The sequence below is a fragment of the Chroicocephalus ridibundus genome, chromosome 3 (genome assembly GCF_963924245.1).
Source record: "Chroicocephalus ridibundus chromosome 3, bChrRid1.1, whole genome shotgun sequence".
Classification (NCBI taxonomy): domain Eukaryota; kingdom Metazoa; phylum Chordata; class Aves; order Charadriiformes; family Laridae; genus Chroicocephalus; species Chroicocephalus ridibundus.
Window position 1 is genome coordinate 33,220,193 of NC_086286.1, and position 27,780 is coordinate 33,247,972.

Consider the following 27,780-nt stretch of genomic DNA (forward strand, 5'->3'; position numbering starts at 1 on the left):
CCAGGCTGGAATGGAGCAAAAGATAGACAGACAGAATTATTCTACGTAGTTTTTTGGAAACTGCAATTACTAATACAATAATAGACCTGGCCCATATTTACTGAGCGTAAAGTCAGGTGATGTTACAGCAACCTCCTGAGCGTGCAGCTTCCCCATCATTCTGCATTCCTGCTGAGCCTTCACCTGTCTCTGGAAAACCCAGAGTGACACCTCTGTTTGAAGAAAATGAAGGGTCAGGAAATAATAACATTATGATCAGGGAAGAGGCTGTTGGGGTAAAAGCTTGTTTACCAATTGTCCAATGTCAACATCAGGAACGAGGGGTTTGTGTTCATTTCTACTACAGAAAGACGTCATTTTATTTCAGCTATGGACAATAGCGTATGGCCATGGCTTCACATTGTAACATCCCACTTTACAGATAGCACAACTGTTGCCTTTTGCTTCCTGTAGGGTTCTTAGACATCTGTGCAGTTCCAAGTAAATGGCATGCAAAATAGTGATATGCTGGGCATTGGCATTGTCAGTACTTCAGGGTATTCCTTGGGCTTCTGCTGTCTCCCAATGATACAGATTGAATGTTACGTTGTGTTATGAATGTACGTATAATTTCGTCTCCAATGAATACTCTTTTACCATATAACTCCCACATTTTTTTTATTGCTTTGGTTGCTGTTCCTGCTATCATTGGAAATTCTTTTTGACTATTTAAAATAAAACATTTATTTCCTTTTCAGTCTGGAGGTGTTTGCCATACAAGATTCACTACAATCAAAGGGGAAATTGTCTAAAAGAACTGCTTTGAAAATACTTGTCACAATAAACCGTTGTTAGGCACTATATTTTAACACCCAACACTAAGAATATTGTATTTTCTCCCCCTTTATGAGCCACAGAATGATATGATTAATAGTTCTGTTCTGTCTTGTTAATGAATTACTTGCTGGCTGTACTGTTAATGGAAATAACCATTTTCCTAGATGCATTTCTAGACATAAATATCTTCGGGTGAATTTTACTACTCCTGACAGTAAAGAGCTGCTGGCACAAATCAAAAGCTGCAATAAAAATTGTACAGAGTCGATGGTAACAAATTTGTGTAAAAACACTCTGGGCAGGCATATATATGATGTTGCCTCTAGGAGCTGTCTGAGCTGTTCTTTCCATAGGAGCGTACCAGTAAGGTTTTGTTTGCTTGTTTTATATGGCTGCAGTTGTTAGCCCCTCTATCAAGCTGCAGTAAGTTATTTGATGCTGACATCCCTGGTTTCTTCCAAGCCTAATGTTGTATACTTTGAGCCTGAAGAAAATATAAAATGATTTTTCACTAGTATGTTGCCTTAGTAGGTGCAGCTTTATAGAACACGTTGATCTTTGTGACAACTAATTATAAAATAAGAAGTTGGTAATGTTCCCAAATATATCAGTTGTGTGCTCTCTTCTGGGTTTTATTATTTCTACTAGATCAATACTATGTCATCCCCGAACAATCTCCATCTATGATTTCCCTTTATTTGCCTTCACCTCTTCTTGTTGTCTTTCTACATCACGTTCTTACAGCGCACTTTTTACTGTATTGCTCTTTTCCTGCCTCTCACCTTTCAAAAAATAACTTTTAGTTCCAAAGGATCATAATTCCCTTTCGCTAATTTATTCCATTTATCAGTTGCTATACTTCCTATCCTCTCTCAGATCCCTGTTTATACAAAATGGATAAACCTTGATAGTATAAACAGCAGAAAGAAAAACACTTGTAGGTCAGAGCTGAAAGTAAAAGATGGAAAGGAATATGAAAGACAGTTCAAGTTCAATACTCAAGTGGAAAGACAGGCATTTTCCATGTTCTCAGCTGTAATGAGAGTGACTATGCCTTCCTTCTTCTAATTGTCTGATCCTGTTAGTATTTTTTTTAAATTATTATTATTATTATTATTTTCCTTGTCTTTTTTTTTTCTTTTTCCCAAGAAGAACAAAGTAAAATATGACACGTTGGGAAAAAGCAGTTGGTGATTTTGCTGGAGCTCATAGAACTCCATATAGAGGCAGCAAAAATGAGCAAATTTTTCTTCAGTTTTCATTCCCTGTTACTCATTAAATCCTGTACAGCAGTGGAGATACAGGAGTTGTCCATCAGCAGGCATCACAAACCGGGGTTATACAGAATTACACCTTTCTGATTTTTAGAGATCTGCCTTTCCCAGGAGAGCTTAAATGATGAAAAAATTAAAAGATACTTACTGTCATGGGAGAGTGAACCTTGGCCAGCAAAGCCCAGGTACCCTCACCTGCACATTCTCATCTTTGCCCCACAGGCCTTAATGTTACTCTAATCTAAGATTTTAGTAGATGCCTTTATAATTAGATTGAACTTCAGATAAAGGGGAGTTTTATCAGTGAATCAAGGGTAAAATAGTTTCAAAGTAAAAACTTGTCTAGTGAAGGCACTGTGAATTTAGGCCTGAAGTGGTCAGGCAGTGGGACAGGATGAGGGTTGTAGGACCCTTCCAACTCCTCTCCTCTCCTCTCCTCTCCTCTCCTCTCCTCTCCTCTCCTCTCCTCTCCTCTCCTCTCCTCTCCTCTCCTCTCCTCTCCTCTCCTCTCCTCTCCTCTCCTCTCCTCTCCTCTCCTCTCCTCTCCTCTTTAAATATATTGATTACCTTTCTGATACATTCAGTAAGTATATTTAAACTAAATATTGTTTTGGTTATACTTTTCATTTGTGACCCATATGGATTCTGCAGGAAGCACCGTACTTACAAACTTGATGAAAAATATCATACTAGCCAAAATTATTGTCCTGGGTATGAGATTTTAGAGCAACATCTTATTGAAGAAAATTATTAATATTTGGACTGAACTCTGCTTCATCTTGATGACTATATAGTGAGAATACATCTATGACGTTGCTCTTAATATAGTAGTTTATAAAGCACAATATGCTTATGTGTAAAATGCCAATACTTAGTGGTGGTGGTGGGGCGTCCTTTTTTGTTTTTTAAATTAAAAAAAAAGACTGGAAAAGACTGATGACAAGATTTGTAGGGGGGTCAATAGGTGTTCTATTTTCTGCATGATAGTAAAGCAGAAGCACAGATTACTTTGTTGATTTACCAGTATGTAAAAAATCCTGATGACAAGAACAAGGACCTAGTGGCCTATCCACTCAACCTTATTCTTTCCACTTTGTTCATTGTTGTCTGATAAATCTTTCCTTTAAGAGGTAGAGAAAAGATTAATGTTCACATATGTCTTGTTTATCTTAGTCTGTCCTTGGGCATGTAAAGATCACTCCTTGCTTGGATTGCAAAGGTTGCTTTATTTTGTGTTGTTTTTTTTTGCTTTAACCCTGGTATTTCATCATAATATAATATTCTGTTCAGCATAGGAACCGTAGGCAGCCTTCTTCAGTCCTGGGTGAGCACAGCGTGTTTCAGAGACAGTCTATTCTAACATCACCATCAGATTGCCTTGAAAATAATTATGTAACTGCACTTCCAAAAATAATATAATCGAGAGACATCAATGAAGAACAATGTGGGAGGCAAATAGAGAGTTGTAATTTTGAAAATTTCCACAATCTTTCTTAAATACAAAACAGATGTTTGGTAAGAATGATGGAATGTTTGCTGAGACTTAAATATCTGAAGATAGATTCATATTTGGGGTTTTTTTTTTTAATCTCTTTAGAGCTTCAAGTTCAGAATGAAACATTCCACAGATTATGACTTCGTCAGTGTTGTGCCCACCTTTTCCTAAAATATAACTGCTAGTGATGTGAGGAAAAGTTACAGGTTGGTTGTTTCATGAGAAGGCTTTTCACTTTTGGCAGTTAGTCCAATAAATAATTTCTTTGTGTTGAAGGTTTCAAACTCAGAAATTTTGTTTTCTTGGTGATACCATCATTTCACTGAAGCATAGTACGGTGTGCTACTGTAAATGCGTCACAACATTCATCTGCATGCCTTCTTGTTTGTTTCATCTTTTAATATCGAGAAGAGTAAAATTTGCATCTGTGCAGAGGGTCAGCAGAAATGTTCATTGAAGTTCTTGGAGGGCTGCGGACATCTATTCTCATTCAACGTGTTATGAATTTTTGTCTTTTTAAGTGGAGGTTGTGATTGCACATAGAAGAGGATATCAGTCTTGTGGCCCTCCTACTGTAGTCACAGCCATTCATTTAATGTTCTCCTCTGCTAGAGATTTTCACCATTTGTTTCAGTTCAGCTGTTCACCCGTTCAGTAATGAGATCTACAAAACAGTTTGTCTTTTATATATATATGTATTTGTATTTGATAAAATATATATTTTGTCTGATGGCAAAACTGATTGAAAAGATTCCTGCTGCTCTGCACTAATTCATCATTCACTTGTTTGTGTTGTGGTGACAAACTGTAAATCCTGTAAAATCAAATTCTGAATGGATGACGAGGTAAAGCTTTTGCATCTCACTCTGCCACTGTGCTTCAGCACTGTCCTAGGAAGGGACTGCTCTTTAAGCATCAGTTATTTCGGCTGGTACCAGTCTGGGTAGTGTTTCTACACTGTTCATTACTGAGAGCTAGAGAGAGAAACCAGACCATCAAATATCCAAGCAATAACCAATTATTTGAATTCTCTGAAAAGTTTTTGGTTTTTTTTAAAGAAAAACTTGTCATGTTCAGGGACATAGCGGGGAGAAAAAACAGAGATTTTCTATGATTTCTAATTGTCTCTTAACAATTTTTTCAGTCATTAAAGATCTGAAGTGAGACTAAGAACCTAGAACTGGATAGCCCCATACTTAAACCAAACTGTAGTTAACTAAATTCCTGAGGTATTCTCTTTATAAATCTTGGAAGTTTTCTACCTTCCAATAAGATGTTTTAGTGGATTATTAAAAGGGATGAAAGCATAAACGAGTTAAGAACATCAGATTTTGAAAAGAATTGTGGTCTTTTTGGCTCCGTGTTATGGATACTTTCCCATAGCACATGTTCAAATCTTTAAAAGTTAAGCTAGACAAAACACACCAGGGCTAAACCAAAATGTCAAGCCAGATCCAAAAGAGGTCTGAGACATTTTCACCACAATGCTGTACTAATATTCCTAGTTAGAGGCAAGAACTGTTCTCTCCTTTGTATTTGTTCAGTTCTGAGAATCATGAAAACCCAGTAAATTGTGTGTACTAGACAGTGGCTAGTTACACCTACTCTAACCTCACAGGGATTTTCCCCATTCTAGGGAATTCCCAGGAGGGAAGAAAGAGACGGTTTTGTTCAGTGATTCAAAAAGAACAGAATCAAAGCTGAATTCTAGACATTTACATTATATTCCTTTTTATTAAGACATTTTTAAATGCATTATTTCTGCTACTATTTTGATATCCCTGATTATCTTCACCCTTCTTTGGGATTAAACAAAACGTCTGAATGTTTCTTTTGATACTATGTACATGGCAGTCATCTTAGATAATGTGATATCTGATCTACATAAAAATTCTCTTCTCCTCCAAATTGCCTGATGAGAATATTGTTTTCCTTTTTTTAGGGAAAAATATTTATGTTATTTTCTATTTTCCTTTCTCATGCACATGCCATTTCTCAGAAACATACTGATTCTTTATGGTTTTCTTCAACATGTCTAATGAGCTAAGTGTACTGTACTACCTAATTAATCCTTAGTTACACAGGATTCAGTGTTTTCAACATACGAAGTAGTATCAAGTCAGAGTTTCAGCACTGGTGTAGGGCAGCCTGGCTGTACTGCTGCCAGAGAAGGCAGGTCCTGCTCTTCCCATCGCTCGCCTTCTCCTCAGTCCTGCAAGTTCTGGCTGCTGTACAGTAAGTTGGACCAATTTGCTGTTCCAAATTAAAAGGACCCTTGGAACAAAAATATTTTGAATTAGGAAGCTCTGTAAGCAGTAAAAGTAATGCAAGAGAAACAGTGGGAAAATGCTGCTGAGGGGAGGGCATGGTTTTTCATCAGCTTAAGCTAACAGTAATAATACGTCTTTACGATGAACAGACACTGGTTAGGTCAAGAATCGGAAGCAAACCATGATTAATGTATGCAAATGCTGCTAGTATAGATCTCTCCCTTTTCCCTCCTTCCTTCTTCAGACTTTCTATCTCTGAATATGATCTAGTCACTGCTTAGGTGGGAACTTTTCAAGAAAACCCAGAATACCAGGGAAAGGGGCATTAATGACTCAGTAAGTTGCACTTTCACCTCTGATTCAGTGCTTCAACACAGTAGCAAAGGGCTCTGTTCTGTTTCTAATGCCATTCTTCCGAAGGGATGTCTGTCTAAAAATATAAATGCTAATCAGCTCTAGCCTTTAAGGGAACTTGTGGCACGCATTTACTGGAAGAGAGGGTTGAAGTTACTGCAATGGTGAAATTCTTATGTGTGTACTTTTATTCATCCCAAACCTCTGAAACATAAGTGGATATAAGATTCTTCATTTCCCGTGAAAAATTGTGGGCAGCCTTGCCACGTGCTTTACATTTAAATATTGTTCTGAAAAAACTCAGTTGAAATTCTGAGTGATTGTATTCCTGTATTTGTAATGCCTAAAGTATTTCAGGATGCTTCAGTCTGAACTTTCCTCTGTAAGTACAATTCACTAGTACAGTGCACAATTTGCAAAACATACTATATAGTAATTTTATTTCCCATCTAATAAGTGTTGGGGGTTTTCAAGTTTAGTTTCTGGTTGTTTATGAGACATGAGACCTCAGTATCCTTTGTACCATTTATCCTCTCAAAGCTGAGCAGAATTTGTCACATAAGCAAAGAGTAGTCTGTTGGATAGCAACTCAAATTAGGTTTCTTCAGGTCAGTGTTTTCAAATTACGTCAAAGTTGTAAATGGCTTTACAAAACATTTTATGTAACAATTCTGAAAGCCCGTGTGATGGTTTTTCTAATTAACTTATTTAGCCTAGTTTTGGAGTAGCATTAGCTGTTTCATCACTTTTAGGCTATTTTGAGTATTCTTTGTGGCACCATCAATAAGCCAAGAATTTATAGGGTTCCTTAATCATACGGATTACTCATCATCGCTTGCTCATAACAGAAGCCCAAAATGCTCATTAAAATTGTCTGATGTGAATCAAAAGTTAGTATAGTTGCAGAATTAAATGACAAGAGAATAGCATTCTATCAGAAAAAAAAATATTCTCGAATGCCTGTTTCAGTGAAAGTGAAACGTCCAGGCTTATATATAGCCCTGTACTCTGAATTTGTTTAATATGGAAAATAAAAATAGGCTTCTGGAGTGAAGAATTGGTCTGAAAGGATTGGCGATCATGCCTGAAATGTAATAAGGTGGGGGGGTTGTTTACAATGAGCTACAGGAACTTGCTGCATGTTCTCACCTAGTCTGTTAGCTTGTTTTTAAAATTGGCTAATTATAAATCACTGTTCCAACTTGATCCTTTGCCCTTTGCCTTGTACCTTTCCATCGAAACAATAAAAAAGGTCATCTTCCCATCTTCAACACGCTGTTTGATTCCCACAGGCAGTTGTTATGCCACGCTGCTTGAAATATTGAGGCCCAGATTCTCATCTCACCAAGCCTGTTTTTTCACCAGTGGAATTATGATGCTTCCATTGGAGTCGCATGTGGATGCCAACATAACTGAGAGAAGAATCAAGTCGTGGTCTGGTCACTGTTAAAACAAGAATATGAATGGTTGAACATACTTCTTGAAAATGCATGGGAACTCAGAGCAGCGCTATTAGCAGATGTCTGCTGGGATGTCGCAATTGTTAATCTTTGTCTAAAAATATATTAGCTTTTTGTGGAAACAAAATTCTTTTTAGAATAAGCTATAATCTCTGAAAAGTACCCTAAGGACGGAAAATGAATTGAGACTTGATAACCGTTTTCATACTGCAGAATTTAAATGAGAAGACAGCGTGAGCTAGTGGATTGAGCTGATCTCTATTTTTGGTTTTGCCACTGGCTTCTTGGCTGACCCAAGGCACAAAAAGGCAAAATGACTTGCCTAAGTTTCACACCCACAAAACAGGAATAATGATATTGTTCTGCTTTTTAAAGTGTAGTGAGATCTGTGGATGGAAGGAATTATACAAGAGCTGCTATGACTATTTCTTACCAAGGCTGGGTGAAACAACGCTTCTTTACTGAATGGCACGTAATTTTAGAAGTGTGCGTGCAGTACCCTGGCACTGGCTGAATAGGAGCTTCCTCAGCTGAGTTTTGTGCCCTTCATTCTCTGGTCCACAACCATCACTACTTTGGCTTCCGATGGTGAGAACAGCGATAAATTATAGATGCTATCATTAATAAATATTATTTATCTACACTCATTACACCTTGTTCCCTGAAACCTTACAGTTACTCATTGTTGTAAACAACCTGCCAGATGATGCTGTCGCCAAACAGTTTTAACTCAGCAACCCTTTCCACATATATATATATGGTATCTATAAGTATACTTCTAAAAAGCTGTTATATTTTTATTTAAAATGTTTTAAACATTTCCCAACAGAATGTTCCTGGCTCTGCCTCTCTGGAAACAAAATGAGTGCCATTATCTGTACGTGTGAGCCTTCTGGGGTTTCTCTGTTGTCACCACACACAAAGTAAACCTGCTGGCTGGGTACCATGGCCTCACACTAAAATCTGGGGTGCTCTATCAGCAAGCATCCCTACTTAGAGTCTGCATCCCTACCTGCATCTCTCCGGAAACTAACTACTCATGAAGCACAGACCTGTAACAACTCCTTCAAAGCAAAAATCTGAATTTCTGGGAGTTCAGGACTTGTTTGGCTTCGCTAGTTTAATTTTAGGCTTTTTTGATTTCCTAATGATCCTAAACCTTTTGATGACTGGATGCTGGAATTGAAAATTAGTAGGAAAAAAAAATGCTTGCTTTTTGCTGAGAATTTTCAGTAAATCAGGCTGCACTCTGTCATTAAGTCCATAAGATTTTGCAAGCACCAATATGCCCCAGAAATTGCAGCATAAACTCAGAAAGTAATACACACGTATTGTTCATATCCATTTCGTAATGCAGAAGCATGTCACCTTTTTTTCTGAATTGGAGAGCTGGCAATTTTGAAGCTGTTGTAAGATGTATTGGTAAAATAATGTTATAAATAGGCAAATGGAGCTGAAGTTACTCTCTTGCTCTTTATGGCAGATTCCTCTGCATTCTTTCAGACTTCCCCACTCTCCCTTTCTTTCCTGCGGACTTTTGGAAATCTGTCTGAGCTAACTGTCATTGACTGAAGGGGTTGCTAGTACATTGTAGGAGGCCTTCCTTCCATACATGTTGTGAACTTGTTTGTAGCTTCAGAGATAGAAGGAATTCCATTTTTAAACCTTGTGCATGGAATGTATGGCTTGAAGAGGCAGAAATTTTGGTAATCTGAGTGTTGTAAATACAGCTTTGGGTTATGTATTTAATAGAAGTGACAAAAGTAAGCTAGCTTTTTGCATTCGGAGAAATTCTTCCACATAGTGCCAGTGGTGTCTTTTCTTTCTTTCAACTTTTGCTGGAGATAGCAAGCATCTGTTAGGGTTAACAAAATTTGGTTTTTGTTTTTTCCAAAATGGAAATTAAACCAGAATACACTCCTGATGGGTCTCCGCTTGTATTAGTGCATCTGGTTCTGGGCACCCATCCCTAGAAGGGTACATGTAAATGTAATTGGAGTGCATTCAAAAAGTAACGAAATGCGGAAAAGTTGTAAATCATGATTTGTACGAGAAAAACTTAAAAAAGAAAAAAGTTAAATATGTACAGTGTGCCTGAGTGACAGCAGAGGGGAGAAAGGTTTTGATAACAATCTACAATTTTAAGGGGCGTGAACACCAACAAAGCGAAAAATTACTTAGGGTGGTTCAAGAAGGTATAATTAGATGTAATGAAATTAAATGAACAATATGTAAACTTGAGCTGAATGTTACAGTAAAACAACATGAGCAGTGAGACCTATAGATTTATTATTTATCTGTATTGAGTTAGTACAGGGGAATCCTAGTCAGGGGTCAAGGGCTTCTTTTCCTGTAGAAACATGAAAGATGAACAAAAGAAATGCAGTCCCTCTCTTGACTAATAAATAAGAAGCTTGACTGGGTGGCATATAAGTAATAAACTTAAACTGATGGCATGTGAAGTAGAGACCCTAAAAGGTCTTTTGAGTATTTTTCGGTCTTACTTGCTGGCTGTTTGACCATTTAGGATTATAAGAAGGTAACTCTTACTTTGAAGATGCTTGTTATTTTCAGCCACTAATGTATGTAAATATTGCTTTAAATTGGAATAGCCTTACTACACGATTGCCAAGAGCTGGAGAAACTATCCTTGGACATAAGTTTTTCATTGGTTTCGGTGGGAAAGGAGCCAACCAGTGTGTCCAGTCTGCTCGACTTGGGGCCAAGACCTCACTGATCTGCAAGGTAAGCACTGACTTGCTCTTGGATTACCGCTGAATTAAATGTTCATGCAAATTCCAGTAAACCTTTAGGTGACTTACAGAAAAATTTTTCATTTGTTTTTTTTTTTTTTAATCCCTCTCTAATTCCCTTTTCTTTTCCTTATTTCAGCTATTAATGTAAGTATGGAGGACACTGTTTTAAGAACACTGCCACAAACAAAGACTAGTTGGCTAGAGATCTGGCAGAAATTGCATATAAAGAAGGATTGCAAAACTTATATTGATGTACCATGGAAAAGAGAATTGGAGAGAATTAGAGATGTTCAAAATTCAAGTAATCTTGATTAGCCCCTCCTCTTTATGTTCCCCACTGTTAAAATGATCAGGGCTTCATTGATGACATTCAGGTGCTAGGCACTATAATTGATCTGAAACTTACTTCACAGGTGATTAAAAATTAGCACTGACAAGCCAGTAACAAATTTGAGAAGGAAAGTAAAACTTTGTGCTTCAAGGGTTAAATCATTATCACATTACTTGAGATTAAAATGAGGTGTTCACGTACAAATTCTAGCGCCTTTGTGTGCTATGGGATTTTTTTGCCCACTTTTCTGAAACATCTGATATACAGCAGTTCTAAAGCTGACTCACAGAACATTGGGCTGATTCAGCTTGGCACAAGCTATATTCTTACAATGCTTTTCTTTGGTTTTTGTCATTAAACATTATAAGTTTTGAGTGATCATTACTAAGGTTAAGATCAAATTTTCTCTCTCTATAGCCTTATTGTCTATCCTGTAGATGAAACTTCAAATTGGCTGGACGTACTTTGTCATTGCCATAGCTGGGGAGAATGCTAAATTTGTTGTTGGATCATTGTCTGTCAGGGATTTTTTGAGAAGTACTGGAGACATCTCAAGGAAGCCTTTCTCACTGGTTTTCCAATCCAGTATTTAGGCTAAAGAATAGAAGCTATAAATCTAAATTATACCTGCAAGCATTTCTGTGGCTGATTATCACTAGTTGTTCTACAGCGTAAGGTTTTTTTTATATTGGCAATGTTTGTGCTTCTGCAATATTGTGTACATTTGATCATCTTTGCATTTGAGAATGATCAGATTCAAGTACAAGATGAACTGGCAATGAATTCCCTGCTAACATTTCCTGCTAAATGTTAAAGGGTTTTTTTCCACTGAAAGTGTGAATTTTGTTTTCTTTTTTAATGGTCTAGCCTTTGCTCAGTGCATACGTGTTTCTGGAAACATTTGCATTCCTAATAAAATTTAGCAGTTACTGTGATTTCTAATTACTTTCCAAAATTTTATTTATGTTATTTCAGTAAAACCTTGTCTTCTTTCTTTCTGATAGGTATTTATTGGAGAAAAGAAACAGCAGAGAATGACTCTTTATATCTATAAATGTTTTTAATTTTAAAAGTTAATGTTTACTTTTTTAATTAAAAATGCACTTTATAGCCTCAAAAAATAGTCTAATCTCATAGCAGTACAGTCTTACGTCTGCATAGGTCAATGGGATGTAGTATAAAGTTTCTTGCTGAATAAAATAAGAAGAGTCAGGGAATAATGAGCCATTAAAATTCAATTATTTTTACTTTAACAAGTTATCTTAAGTGTTCGGTGGTTCTTAAAGCCAGATTGCCCCTGACACACACACTCTATGCTTAGTATCATGCTTGTATTTTGGTCATAATTACCAATACTTTTTATCCAGTACAGGTGCAACAATCGCTTCTACAATATGAAGTTCAGGGATTGGAATCAGTATTAATACTAGAGGGACATTCCTCTTACGAGGACTGTAATTTAGACAGAGGATGTCCTAACAAGGGCAGAGGTAGATAGATCAAGTAACAAGGCATTCTTCATACCTCAGACCTTTAAAACATAAAAGAGAGCCAGTGACTACCTGGTGAGGGTTTGAGAGAGGGAATTTTAGAATGTACTGAGTCTGAGTAGTGGAAATGCAATCAGTGTTCTACTTTCTGCCTGGGTATCTTTTCAAGTGGCCGCTGTTACTCTGGGTTATCAATGTGTATCACAGTATCAGTCTTAAACTCTCCTCCTCAATTTGCTCAGTACACTAAAACAACGTATTGATGGAATAGTTGCCACTTCAAAAAGACAAGACAGACAATTGTTCAGAGAAAGGTATAGGATTACTGTCAGGGAACTAAAGGAACTAAGCACAATAAATTAATTGTTTGTGTTTATACAAGAACCCCGTTGCGGTACTGAAAAACACACAGTGGTCTTGAGAGATTCCAAACTTTCTATTCTTTTTTTTTTTATTTTGGTAGTGGCAGTTACAAAATAAAATCTTCTAAACATCCTAGATTAGGATGGTGGCGGGATGTTTGTCTGAAAGACATTGTATGTGCGGAAAAAAGTCCTGTTTTGCTTTTGACAATTTGGAATGATCCTCCCCGGGCATTGATGTCACTAACCTGATAGTGCATATACTAAATTCTACTTAAGCCCCAGCTGCATTTGATTCCTACTTAGAAGTGGGAAGTGTTGTATTACCATGCTATGTAGTCTTCTCTCTTTAGATGATCTGTAAGCGAAATTTAAGTTGAAGTGCTGTGACCCTGAATCCTCACTTCATTGTAAGAACATAGCTCTATCTCAGATGCAGCCCAAAATATGATGGATATCTTCAGTTGTTTTTTCCTTTTCTATTACTGTCTTATACTTGTCTTTTGCACCTGTTTAATTCCCTAAGCAATAAAATGAGTAAACACTCTCAATAAAAGACCATATAGAATAGATTCAACAAACAATTGTCAAGGAGTATGTGTTTTTGTTGTAATTAATTTTCAGGTATAGATGAGTTTGATTCTCTAAGCTGCTAAAATTTTAGCTGCTATGATGCCAGCCAGCTCCCCTGGCTCCCTGTGGAAAACATGATAGTAAGCAGGGAAACCCAGACTGAAAAATACTGATGAAATTCCACTCATTCTAATATGCAAACTATGTGACCATAGTGCTTGTACAAATAGCTATTGTTAAGAACTCAAGAAAGAAGAAATGCTATTTCAGACATAAAATTTTCTGTGGTCAGCAGACTAAGACATTTATTTTTCTGCGTACACAATAGTCCATCTAGCAGGGTCTGAGCAAAAGCAAAAAATATTTAAAACAAAAATATAATTTGACATGGTCAGTAAATATGCCTTTAGTCTAGAACGAGCCCGATGCCCAATACTCTGTCTTCCTTGGGGGTAAAGCCTGAATGGAAAGATAAGCCCTTCAAATGCACTAGGATTAACTGGGGTGGATGTTGATGAACTAACACGGAAAAAAGTTTCCAGAGGAAAAAGACCTCCATGGAGACCCCTGCAAGGGCTTCCCTCCAGCACTGAGATGTCTCGCTTTGAGCAAAAGTACCACAGCTGATCTCAGTTGTTATGACAGTTGAACAATAAGGGACGCCTGTCTGTCAGTTATGTAGGACCCAGAGCTGAAGGAAGGAAGTTTCAGTTGAGCTTTTGGAAAATGGTTATGAAATATTTCGTTGCTGAAATAACTGAGCAAAGCCTGAGATTTGTGGTAGAAGCTTTGTAGCAGCGAGGGAGGGAGAAGGTGATACCATCAGGCGGAACGCATTCCAGTAGTACAGCTCTTAGGCTGCAGAGGTGAGCACGACTCAGGTTTAAATTGCAGATGGCTGCAGTCATCCAGCCTAAAGCAGTCGGAAGATGCAGCTTCTGACAACCCGCCCTGTCTGGCAAACTGGGAGCAGTCAGAGATGCAGAAATACTCTAATATGCAAACAATGAATAACACAGTGACCAAAGTAAATGTTGTTGGGGTTTTTTTATCATGTACTAGGGGAATGTTCCGTCTGGTTAGAATGTTTTGACCTAAATTGCCTGCCTCTTTTGGTAAAAGACTGGGACTATCCCTAATAATGCTTTAGAAAATCCCTTATAGAAGTTGTAGGAAATGAAAGTATGTTTCAAAACATGGTTGTGCAATAGAATATGTGGGGGGAAGGCTCATCCATCCATGACATTTTAAATTTTAGAATTCTGAATCCCAGGGTTTGTTGTGATCGCTCGCTAGTACTTGAGCCTTCTCCGACCCTTCTCAAGGACTGAGCTCATAAATAGACAAAAAAATTCTAACTATTTCTAACTAAAATTTCTAAATAGAATAAAATTTCTAACAGCAGGCAATAGAGACAGCTGCTTTGTGCTTCCAGTAACTCAAATAGAGTGTTAGCTATTTAGTGCTGTTTTATGAGAACATTAGTTAGGGCTCCTCATGTAATTCCTTCGTTGTCTAGACTGTGACTAGGATCTTGATTTGGCTTCTAATGTGAAAGATGTTTTTTTTTCTCTTGCAAAAATACTTGCTGTAGCGTCGGTCAGTCTTTGATACTGCTCAGACACACAACTTGCTCTTGGAAGTAGGAGCACGCACCACGCGCGCTGAAGACATAGGCTAAAACTGGTCAGTTAAAAACTATGTTGGCTTTAGAAATATATTTTAAATGCTGTTTTGACATTAAGTAAGTTTTACCATTTCTTCTCTCCATATAGCTCATCTCCTCTGTTTAGCTTGCGTGGTATAACAAAAGGAAATGTTTATTAGTCTGAATAAACAGCAAACAGAATTCTGTTCAGCGAAAAGGATTAGTGGAGCTGAAATTACAAACTCTTTAATTTGCTGTTAGAAAAACAATAAGGCATAGCTTGACTCCCTAACTCAACTTGGTCTGCTGTTGCTGAATAAAACAAACAAAAAATGTTGAATTTGTAAATAGCACATTTAGTACTGAGAATTATAGAAATCAGCAATGCCATGTTTATCATCACTTTCTAGACCATAACCACAGTTTGATATTTTTCCACTGAGGAAACTTGAGGTAGAAAATTCAAAATATGAACTGCAATTAAGAAGGACACCAGAGTTGCTGTAAATGCTTTCAATTCAAAGCTGAATAATGATCCAGCAGTACAAGATTCAGTACACTTCCAGATTTTACAATCCCCAGAATGCTTCAGTGTCAAGGGAACACAGTGGTTTTATGAAACTTGAATATAGCGACATGGGTGTAGGGGGAAGTTTTGTAATAGAGGACGAGAAAACTGCAGAACACTATTCCTATTTGTTATTAATACTACTAATACATTTTTAGTATTATTTATAAGTTTATTATTAGTTTGTTAATAAGGCAAAGTGCTGCAAAGCAGAAAGTATTGAATTCAAATTACATTAGACCATTCTGTTGTCTAAAGATGATCTATCTGTCCTCTCACCTTTCTATAGAGAAAACCTATCCTTTTATCTTTTTTTATAGGTTGGGAAGGATTCCTTTGGCAATGATTATGTTGAAAATTTGAAGAAGAATGGTATTTCTACAGGTAAAATTTTACTTTAAAGAATCCTTTTGTATTATTTTTGAACTTTAAAAATTGGTAGTGGAGGATTTCTTATTTTATTGCCTTATTAGATATGTTTTACCATTAAGAGCTATGAATACTTGTTTTGACACAACTGGAAGGAAAGAATGAATATGGGTGAAAATATGGGGTCTTTGGAAATCAGCTGTACCACTAAAAATAAAACGTAATGTTATTACCTCTAAATCTCAGATAATTACATCAGTGCAAGTCACCTCAAGATAACTTGCTGTTATGCAACTGTTTAGGCTGGCGTTAGTGATGCCTGCTGAGAAACTGAAAAATCCAGTCTGATTATTCATTCTCAATTTCACGTTAGGAGGGGAGGGATAGAGTGGAAATGCATTTGTCAACTCGGTATATTTCACCTCTGTTTTGTGAAATGACAGGTGTAGTCATTTTAGAGACTGCATCTGATGTTTGTTAACACACATAAGCAAAAATCAATGTTAAAAGGCTTTCGGGAAAGGGGAAAATTAGGCATTTACAATATTCTATTATCTTTGCACCTTTGTAACCGTAATTCTCTCTTGTGTAAATGTATTATTTTGTACTGCTTTACTACATGATCACATTTTTGTCTACATGACTCTTGTCTCCTTCCGGGCTGACAAGGATGGACAGATGCAATCACTTAGTGGCAATTCAATATTCTGTTTATCTTTTCTGTTTAATGTGCAGCCAGAAGCTTCGTTTACTGCATTATTCAAATCCTGCTTTAAAGACAGAACTATCAGTATTTTGTGGGCTTTTTTATTATGCATATCAGTATAGCATCTAAATATTTCACAAATGTATGTACAGGTTTATTCATTGCATGTCTTCCAACTTACGCGAGAAACCAGGCACGGATACCATAAAAGCAGTGTCTGTTAGTGTACAGTTCTAAATCTCTCCAAAGCATGCCTAGCTCATGAATAACGTCTTTGATCATGTAAATAAAGCTAGATAGATCAGTTGAAGGGTTGGAACATTTAGGTCCCGGGTACCAATTTCTCCTGGTTGAGTTAAAAATATCCCAGAATGGTGTTAGATTGTCACCCCTTACATTGATCAGCCCCGGAGGAAGATAGGATGTACTGCTGGTGAGGCTGGTGCATCCCAAGATTTGGAGGCAAGGGTGATTTAGTGTGCACAGAATGTTTTCTTAGGACCATCTTATTTCAGTCTCTGGCTTTTCATCTCAGTTTAATCCTTGTCTAGCCTATCCCTGTTCTACGTAAGGATCCTGGGTGCTGAATGAAAATCCTTGCCATAATGCCACTTCTGCCAGCTTTCATATCCTGGATCCTTATTGTATGTCTTCTTTGTTTATGTTTCTCTTCTATTGCCTAACATACCACCTTACCCCTTTTCTTCCAAATTCCAGTCTATTTCATAATTTCTCCCTTTCCCACTCTTTCTGTCTGTCACATCCTATCAGCTACCAGTGCTGCTCAGACCATTTAGACCTTTACTGGCGTGTTACTCCCTCTCCCACATTTGAACTGGGCAGCTTGCTGCTCGTGCTATTTATTTTCTGCAGGAAGAGCATTGAGAGCACAGAAGACACAAGTTCTCTGCTTTCAATTCCAGTGTGCAGACCTAGCTCATGGTGAAAAGAAGCTGTAATTGCAATGAAAGTTCTGCTCTGACCCTTGTAATTCTGAGCTAGATAAGGGTACCTCCAGGGCAAGTACCTGCAATACTTCAGCAAAACTGAATGAGCATGATGTTATGGGGGTTTTTTTCAGCCTTGTTCAAATTTGAGCAGATTTTTAAATTGGCCACAAAAGGCACATCCTGAGAAAGAAGCCAACCTTTGCCCAGCATCAAGTCCATGTTCTAAAATGTTAGAACACCAAAGCCTCTTAAACAAAAGCTCACCAGAGTTTGTCTCAAATAAAATAGTAGATTTTTCTCAAATACAGTCCATGGGGAAGAAAATCCCCCAACTTCTGTGACAGTTTTCTACTACAGTTCTACCTAAAAAAACCCCACCTGTCATAGAAAGTTTCTGACCACTGATTAATATTTGACAAATTTGCTGACAGCTGAAAGCAGGTTCTTATAGTAGTAAATATGGAAAAATCTTTATAATAGACAGTGCTGTCAGCTTCACTTCTAGTTAATTTATCTAAATAATAATCCAAAGAGGAAACATATAGCCTCACCGCTGCCTTCATAGTACATGTTAATATTACTGCTGAAATGCAAATCTACAGAGAATTAAATGCTGTGTTGTTTTAATATTTTGTTTTCTCCAGCCTTGACTCTATTGTTTCATTGGATAAAAGAAATACTTCCATGTAGGAGTAGAGTGCCTGAGAAGGCTGTATAAATAACATGCTTTCTCTAAAGCAGAGATGTAGCCAAATTAAAGAATGTTGGACTCGCATTTCTGTTTTGTGGGTGTAAATTAACACTTTTTGTTGTTGTTAGCTTCTCTGGCATTGTTGCACATGAAAGAGTAATTAGCATTTTTAAATTGCTGGAGGTTATGGGTTCATTTTAGATTTAATTCAATTAAACTGCATCACATGCTATTGGTTGAAAGTAATGTGTTGAACTAATGCATGCTGTAACTTTTCCCTTTCTTAGCATTTGTAGGTCAGACTACAGATGCTGCTACTGGAACGGCTTCAATAATTGTCAACAGTGAAGGTACATATTTCTACTCTGAACTGTCCTCTTTGTTCTGCCTCTACAGCCATAAAAGAAACCTTTGCCTTGTCATTGTTAATTGTGGAATTTTTTTTTCTACATCTTTCATTTTTTTCATTAACTCATTCACACTTTATTGCACTTCCTTTTATTACAGGCAATGTTGTAGGATGAGGGGCCTAAAAGTAGCAGAATCGGACACTTGGACTCGCAGTGTGAGAGCCGTAATTCAATCAGCCGGCTGATCTATCTAGTTTTACATTGGCCAGAACACACAGTGCAGCAGAAGGTTAAAGCTCTCCTTTTCCCCCACAACTTACCTAGCACTTTTACTATGAGGAAGGGGTTTGCCTCCTCAGCACACTGAGTCATTATGCCCTGAATCAGAAAAAGGAATTGTCCTTAGCTTGATCCAGCTGCATCTGCAGTGATGAATACACAGTGAAATGGCATATTTGTTTTTCCTCTGTTAATTTTCCTTAGCCTATGCCTTTGCTCTCATATTGCAGGGGAAGAAGGAGGTTTGGCTGGTTTTCATATTCTTCTTCAAGATTGCTAAATTAAGCTCTAAAAACTTTCTGCTTATCTTTTCCTCAAGCAAGGTGTGCTATTGAGAGCTCTTAGGAGAAGTACGTGTGTCTGGATCAAAATTTAGAGTTCAGGACTGATAATGTTTATGCAAATATAACAACTTCATTGTGATTGGATTAGTTCACTTCTGGTGCAGCTAAGAGCCTTCATTTGAACAGTTACCACAGCTTCGCTGACACATCAACTTAACGAGCTCCTGTGTAACCTGATGGTAGTACACTGGGCTACAGCTCAAAATGGGAAAGGAAACGTGACTATTCACTCCAGGAGCAAACCTGGGAAGGAACTGTGACTAAAGGCAAGTCTGCACAGGAACATTCAGGAAAATTAGGCAAATTAGCTGGAGATGTGAGTTTAATTTTCCCTAAGTAAGAGTAATCAAAAAGAGTAATCAAAACCTTACATGACAGCTCTAATTCAGAAATAAGGTAGCTCTAATACATTGAATAAACTGGATACTTGCCGCTTACTTCCACCTCCTTCTCTTGGTCTGGATCAGCAGGTTAATTACCACAGCAGCTCTTAAGAACTTTTTTCTTACATACAGTCACTACTCTGACCATTGTAAATGCGAGAGACAGTGAGAATCCAGTAGCGCACTGGCAGGCCTCACTGTTTTGTATGTGTAACCGTGTTTTGCACTAGGTTTGCTGTGCAGAATAGTTGAATAAGAAGCAGTCTTATTAGTTCCCAGTTCATATGCATGGTCAACTAAGCTAAACATGGTCTAAACTTGAATGAACAGAAGATGACCTGTTAACATTACACCACCGTGAATTTTTTGGAAGGATAAGGAACAAAGCCGTCTTGTGGATCTAAAACCTTTATAAGCACCAGGAAAGGGAAACTGATTGTTCAGTGCCATGAGGTTCAGAGTGGGCTATCTTACATGCTAGAGTCAGTGTGAAGCATCTCTGATAGTCTTGTGGTTGATGTAGTGAGATGAATAATGCATGTCATGCAGTTTGTTTCTTTCAGAAACTAAAAAATCCTAAATGAAGTTACCACTGGCCTCAGATTTCATTTAAAATCTAGTAGAAGAGTAAACCTGGTCTGAACTATGCTATAAAGCAAACAGATGCACAGAATTGGTAATGGTTCTGGTTGTTACTTCTCTCTAAAACCATCTGGCGCCTGAATTGAGTAAATTGCAATAAAATAGCAGTACTTATGTGCTTTGCTGTTGCAAGAGACACTTTTTTTTTTTTTTTTTCCCCCTGTAGAAACCTGGCTGATTTGGCCTAAACAGGTTTTACAGCACTTTTCAAAGGGCTTGTCTACACATGCATGTCTTAACTGCGGTAGTTGTGCTGGCATAGCTGAAACACCACAGCATTCAATGCGCTAATGTAAAGCAGTTTCTGGTAGTTCAGATTGTACCTAAAAGGGAAGCATTTGAAGTTGGGGGTGGTGATGGTGTTCTGTGTTAAGACAATGAAGCACAAATAAAAAACATAGGTATCATCTCTTTAAATTGCCAAGTTTTAATTGCTGTGTTTTCACACACCTAACCTGAACTTCATCTTACCATTTCTTTACAAGTACCAATACTTGGGAAAAATACCAATTCCAATCAACTAAGTAAAAACACAAGTAGGAGAGATACTTGAGTAGAGGGAGCAGACTATGATGGATGAGTGAAGGCAGAGGAAAACAAAGCTGTAGAGAGCAGAGTCAGAAGTGCCTCTGAAGTAAACTTTCCCTGATGTTACCTATATCTGTTTTGCTGGCGCTGCTGAATTTCTGGGAAGGTTTTTACTGGTTGCTGAATTGCACAGCTATAGCTCATCCATTATTATAATTGGTAAAGTACTAAAAATTCAAAAATTATCAGGCAGATTTGATATTCTCAAAGTTGCATTATATTCTGGGACAATACAGTATAGTTTCAATAAAAGATAAAGAGGTTAAATCCCTGCTTTAATGCAAAATGGTGGAGAAATGTTTAACAAGTTTATAGTGCTGCACTGGAAAACGTGCAGCCCAGAGATGCTGCAGAGGTTCCCTCTGGGCTAGTCTCAGAAATCTGTGCAGAAATCTTTTTCTGGAACCTCTTTTTCCTTTCAGTTGTTCTCTTTTATGTGACTGCCTTTTCAGATAGGTTTTGACTAAACACAAGTTTCAGTTTACCAGGACCCTATACACTTCAAATCTGTACTTTCTTAAGGAGAAAAGCTAGTACATCCAGCTGGTTTTCTTAACACATTTTCTTTGAGGTGCATTGCACCACTTTGAACCCCAGCTTTTGTTTCCCCTTTCAGCCTGCCGGCCTTCCACTAGCTCTGTCACTTAGCACACCTTCTGCTAACGGTGTGCTATTCAATGGTGAGAAGTTATACTTTTACATACACACGTAGGGGAGGAAAAAAGCCTCTTTATGGGTAATTTTTTACATGATTACCTGTGAGATTTATTGCAGCTTTGTCCGCATCTGGTACTGACTGTTGACGGAGCCATTAAGCTGGCCTGACTGGACCAGTAGTTTGAACCAGTCTGACAACTTCCGTGTTCATAGCAAAAATTCAGTGGAGGGACAACAGAGGTTGGCAGGTCATGATTAAAGTGCTCTTGATTATTGCAAGTTAGGACTTAAAGCTCACCTACACAGAACACTGCGAGATAACCCTCACTTGAGATAGGCATTGTGCTGACTTTACGATAAAGTTATTAATCATTCATGAACAGTGAATAGGCATTAGTTTGTGAGTGAGTGCACCTTCAATACCAAAGCACTACTAGTATTAAAACATTCAAAATATATATTTAGATAAGGCTAAATAAACAAGGCAAACTTAGAATACGTATGCCAGCTTGTTTGAATTATACTTTCCAAAGAGAAAATCTTTGCTTTGAACCTTCAGGGCTGTGAAGAAACGTCACCTGAATTTTTATAGGATTTTTATGTATTGACATTCATCATGAACTTGAATGTTTTGTGTACAAGACTATTCAATGCTTCTACCAAGTAATTCCATAGAAATTATGATACCATGACACACCCAAAACTTGCCCTCATATTCATGAACTGTGTGATTTGGCAGCAAATGTTTTTCTTGTAACGTTCTTTTCTGGTCACAAATATCATCTTTTTTTCCTATGAATTATTATGCAGAAGCTCTGCAGCTATTGTTATAAATGCATTGTTTGAGATTTTTATGAGTTCTAAGCACCTCTGATGGCTTTTAGGCTCGTCATCTCATTTTAAAAAGCAATGGTTATTGCACTGTGGTGTTTACTGTTTTGCCTTTGATTTTTCCACTGACATTTCTCATTCGGTGGCATCTATAAAATGACACTTCTAAAAAAAATCTAGCTGGAGTTACCCATCTTTCTAAGAAATTAGTTTAGAGGTTTAGAGGCCCAACTGAGGACAGTATTTATATAGGCAGCATTCACGCTGTTTTAAGTACTGATTGGACCCAATCCCCATCTGGTGTAAGCTTGCACAAGCTTACCGGCTTCATTTAGCTGTTGTAGATTACAGCAACTGTGAATGTGGCCCTTAATATTTTAGCTGATGTCTGCAAAACTTAAAATTATACAGATGCTCCCATCAAAACTGAGAATTTTTACTCCAAGTAAAGATATGTTAGAATTAACTGTAATGCCGTAAGTGTATTTTTCTCATTCTTGTGTGGGTAACATTTTGCCTCACTTGAGCTGTTTCAAAGTTAGGTGCATGGCTTAAGGCTTCACTTAGAGTTAGCAGAGATTCACAGTCATTTCCAGACAGCATTTATCTCCTCCTCAAACAGTTATCTAAGATAAGTAAGATTAAAACACCTCTGAAAATACTTGTCTCTCTTTGTGGAAGGAACATAGAAAACTAATTTTTAGAAATTAGAATTTTCTAGAATGTAGAAATTTTTTTGGAAAACTTTAAAAATTAGTTAACGTTGGACAAGATGAATCCCACCCCTCTTTGCCATCTGTCTTTAACTCTGTTGTCCCTGGTGCTGATTTCCCATCTGATTTCCCTGGCAAGAAATAATTGCTTTCAACAAAATGGTTGCTGGTAATACAAAATTCTGGTATTAATCGTGAGCGCGTGGGTCCAGATTCTGCTTTCACGCACACTGGGGTAAGGTTGTGGTGACTGTTAACGTGGTACATGTAGCTAAGAACAGAATGTGGCTTTTTCTCTAAACCTTGGGTTAAGCCTGCCCGGACTGTTACACCACAGTAGGTACTGCATTTCCCTGGCGGGTTTGAAAGCAGACTTTAAGCCTCTGACCTTTTGTAGTTACAAAGAAAAGCTTCTGACTGTGATCCAGTGCAGCATGGTCTACCTTGAATTTGCACATATGGGTTTAAGCAAACAGCCCTCCTTATCGCCTTGGGTCATTAGCTCTAAAGCCTAATAATAATATACGTGTCAGTACAGCTAAATAGTTCAGCAAGATAACGCAGCAAGACGTGTGGATAGAGTCGGAGATTCTAGGTAGGACAGAGTCCAGGCAGAAATGATCCACTGATTCCTTGCTTTTTACTGTTTGCATTGCTGCACCCTATAAGCTTTCAAAATATACACTCGGCAAAATAGATGCAATTTGCTTTTGAATGTTTCCTCAGTAGGATTCAGAAATCTTTGATAGCATTTACTTGTTGCAGAAGGTTTTTTCTTTTTTCTTTTTTTTTTTTTTTTTTTTAACCGAGATGCCCATCATTGTCTGTTGAAAAGCAGGGCGTTGGCTTTAAATGCTGAGGTTTTGCTTTTCATATGCAGCTGTTCTGTACCAAACCATTGACAGCAGAATTGCTTTGGAAAGCTTGGGCCCCTCCCTCTGAGATCACTATATTATTCTTTCCATTGTCCTGCTTTTTTTTCAGAACATATTTAGGGAGACAAGCTTTGCACGTTTCTTGTTCAATGGACTTTGAAGTTGCATTCAACAAAAATAATGTATTTAAAAACATAAATATTTATTTACAGAGTAATTCAGTTCATTACAGAATTGGTAGCCTTTAATGATTGGCAGTCCTTAAAGGAATCTTCAGCGGGGGCGGGCTGAGCCTGTAAATCAAGGAACAACTGACTTATTGAATTTAATACCTGAGTGATTAATAATAAATTTTAATTTGAAGGCACCCATGCCTGAAGGTCTATAGGTGTTGTAACAGAGATTAAAAAAAGAAAGAATGAAAGAAAGAAACTGCAATAAAAGAAGGCAACTTGTATGTCTGAAGAAAACAAAAGACTATTCGGAACCTAAGTAAATGAACCTCCTCACCTAACTGTAAAACAAACTAAAAGAATTAAAAGGATCTTAGACGTGCTTTGAGATACTGCTGTGCTTCCGCATGTACAGCTTTGCTTAGACCATTCTCCTGGTCATTTAGTGCAGAAAAATTTGCCACCCACCTTCTTTACTCACTTCTGATAAAGCTTTCCTTAGACACAGGCATTACGTTTCTGGGTTTTGGTGGCAAACTGATTCTGGTTTTCATGACGGTTAGGGGCCCTAACTTGAAGTGTTGCAGCTAAATGGAGCAAGCCTGTTTCTCTGAAATCTAAAGAACATGCATAATTTTCATAGCTGTGTGAAATATTCCGTTTCCAGCTGATTGGGAAAATTTAAATTTTTATGGCATTTTATGACATATGAACTCAGTTATCACATTGATGCTTTTCTCTTCAAGTGCTACTGGAATATTATAGGAAAATGCAAATATCAGCCTTAGTGTATGTCCCCCATTTCTCCTGTGACTAGTACAGTGCTTCTTTAGAGTTCAAACACTGAAATAAGACTGGGGAAAGCCCATACATGACTTTTCCCAAAGAAATATATACTGCATTTGTTGAGCAGTGTAACATTCATTAGTCTGTCGGTCTTTTTGATTATCTTCTGAAATCCTTAGATATTTGAAAATGCCAACAATGCAAACATTTTTAGTGGGGGTTTTTTGGAAAGGAAATTGAAATCCTCATCTGAAATGTATTGTAGAAAAGCAAGGAACTGGTTTACATACCTTATTGCAAATGTTCATGTAAAAACCACAATATCCTCTCTTTAGGTCAGAATGTTATCGTCATAGTCCCAGGAGCCAACCTGCTTTTAAATTTTGAAGACCTGAAGAGGGCTTCTGATGTCATCTGTAAAGCCAAAGTGGTTGTTTGCCAGCTAGAAATAACCCCTGCTGTTTCTCTGGAAGCTCTGAAAATGGCACATGCCAGTGGAGGTAATTTAACATAAGCCATTCTCTCTCCCTCATTTGTGTTGCATGAAAAATATTCTTTATCTTGCTTTCTGAATAAGGATCCTGTGCTCTATTGTGGTTTCTGTCATACTAGTTTTATTTAGAAACTAAACAATAGCCAACAAATTCACGCTACGCTAATGAAGACTGAATTTAGTTTTAAAATTTTGCAGTATTTACCTTGAATGGGAAATCAACCTATATATAATCTCCCCATATATGTCTGATGCTGCCTGTCCTCCTGTTTTCATGCTGTGACTAAATACAGCATAATGTTGTTAGGTCAGGAACTATGGTCCTGACTCTGGCATTATTCCAGAGCAGAAAAAGCATAATGAATGCAAGTCAGGAAAGTTCCACACACAATAAAGTGAATGAAATGACCTCAAAACCAGACTTATGGCTGTGTTCTCCCGGCATCGTGGTACATATGGCTGCATTTTTCTGTATAGAAGTTAACATCCTTAAAGTAAAAAAAATGCTTTTTCTTCTTAACCAAAATTCTTAGAGTGTGACATGGCATGCTGCTATTGACTAGACACTCATGGTCTGTGAAATTATTAGGAAATTTTTACTGTGCTGTACTTTTAAATGTGCACCATTGGTCCTTCAGTGTAGCATATCCATAGATAAAAGCTGACATTTTGCTTGACCAGGATGGGATTTCACTACCAACATGACGTTTTGGTTGTTTAAGTGCCTGTAATGCTTTCAGTTACTGAAGCACAATTACCACTGTTTTTGAACACTAAGTAAATAATTATGCAAGTGAGGCATCTATATGAGGTTAAAAATATGTTCTCGTTTATCTGGAAGATAAGACTGGGAGGAGACATCTCACAATATGGTCAATCACGCAGCAGGTCAGGCATGGAACTGGGATCAGAACAAACTGGTTCCTTGCAGCCGGGCCCAGGCTTGCTCCAGTGGGTCATAGCACGTGGGGATTGTTGACTCTTCAGTCTTTCTTCTGCACCAAGGTCTGTTGTGCACCCGTTGTGATCACTAGTGTTCACGCACTAGTGAAGACCTCAGATGTAGCAGAACTTTATGTGTCGTGTTCATGTATTTTGTGCTGATTTAAGCAGCTCTGTTAGACGCAAGGCTGAGAGAGAGAGTTGCTCTGAAACTCTGGTGGTAATAGTCATAAACTCTCTAAACAGAACTGTGCATGGGGAAAAATTGTTTTGACTTCGGTTTGAAATGTCAAAACTGGGTTCGTGCAAATCTAAATAATTAAAAACTTTAGAAAACTGACTAGCAGCTGGAATGCTTAAAATATGGAGGGGGGACAGGGAACAGAGCTTAGTGTATTTTTCATTATGTTTAATGAAAATGGATAAAAGCATTCTTAATCTGGTGGTTAATGGAATATATTTGAGTCATGAGTCAATATCCATGACTTACTTTGTCTACTTCGAACTCCATGCATAGTTTTGGTGAAGTTGCTTCACGCTTTTGTCACCCTCTTATGGCAAGATGCCAGCCTGTGACAGAAGAAAAGAGGATTTTTTTTAAGGCAATTTTTGAAAAAATCCAAACCTGATACACGGAGCAGACATGCAAGCAGTTAGCAACTATAGACAGCACAATACATCGAGAAAAGCTAGCAGTTAACTGTGGGCCAGAACGAGAGTTCTGCGCCGTCAGTCTGCTATCGTTGTGCAGCTCTCATATCAAGAAAGCTTTCATTGCTTCTGCTTTAAAGCAATAGGCTACACATGTTCAAATGTCATGTGCAGTCAAATCTAAGTAAACAGCTGAGTTTGTAGCACTGTAAAAATCTATCCTTAGACAACTGTAAATTGTTAATGCAATTTCCCTTCTTTTAGCCTGTGATACCCTCATGTATAATGCAGTACTGCATGTTACGATATGCACTAGACTATTTTTGTTTAAAACAGATGCATACCCAGATGCCTCAAACCTCTGTTTCAAGGTTTTTTTGCTTGTTTTTCTTCATTCTTAGTGAAAGAAATAAACAATAAGATGGAGAAAGAATGTGGACACACAGGCAAAACCCCCTTGCTTCTGTTCAGTGAACATCATCTGGATCTGTAAGCTAGAGAGGGACATCTCATGTTCTGACATCCTCTCATTGTGGTGCTGATTATTAAAGATCTTGTGAGAGTTGTGGGAGGAAGGAAGGAAAGGAGGAAGGAAGGGAGGAAGGAAGGGAGGAAGAAGGCAGGCAGGCTTGTGAATAATTATACGAAGTGGGTATAAATTGTAGTGGAAATCTCACTGGCAAATTCTAGGTTTTCAATGGCCACATGTTGTGAAGCTGCTGCTGCTTCCAAGAGGGTGACCACTTCATTGGTGGGCAAAATGTTATTATATATCAAAGCCTGTAAAGCAGTTTTCAGGCTTCTGTATTGACAGAATCTATAAAAGATGGCTAATAATGTCCAGCCTATTAATACTGCAGTGAAGAACGAAAATGTATCGTAACCAGGGCTGGAAGCAGCCTCAGTTATCAAGGTTGCATGTCACTTGCAAGTAAAGGCTCTATTTTTCAGGTGTTTCAA

The 27,780-nt window shown here is 37.7% G+C and overlaps 1 protein-coding gene across 1 annotated transcript in view; it reads left to right on the plus strand.

Moving 5' to 3' along the window:
* RBKS (ribokinase) overlaps positions 1–27,780 on the plus strand; it is a 70,170-nt gene that overhangs the window by 9,291 nt on the left and 33,099 nt on the right. Inside the window, exons 3-6 of the mRNA XM_063328661.1 lie at positions 10,282–10,414; positions 15,718–15,781; positions 18,401–18,463; positions 25,070–25,234. Of these exons, the coding sequence (XP_063184731.1) occupies positions 10,282–10,414; positions 15,718–15,781; positions 18,401–18,463; positions 25,070–25,234 (425 nt within the window). The remainder of the gene's footprint in view (positions 1–10,281; positions 10,415–15,717; positions 15,782–18,400; positions 18,464–25,069; positions 25,235–27,780) is intronic.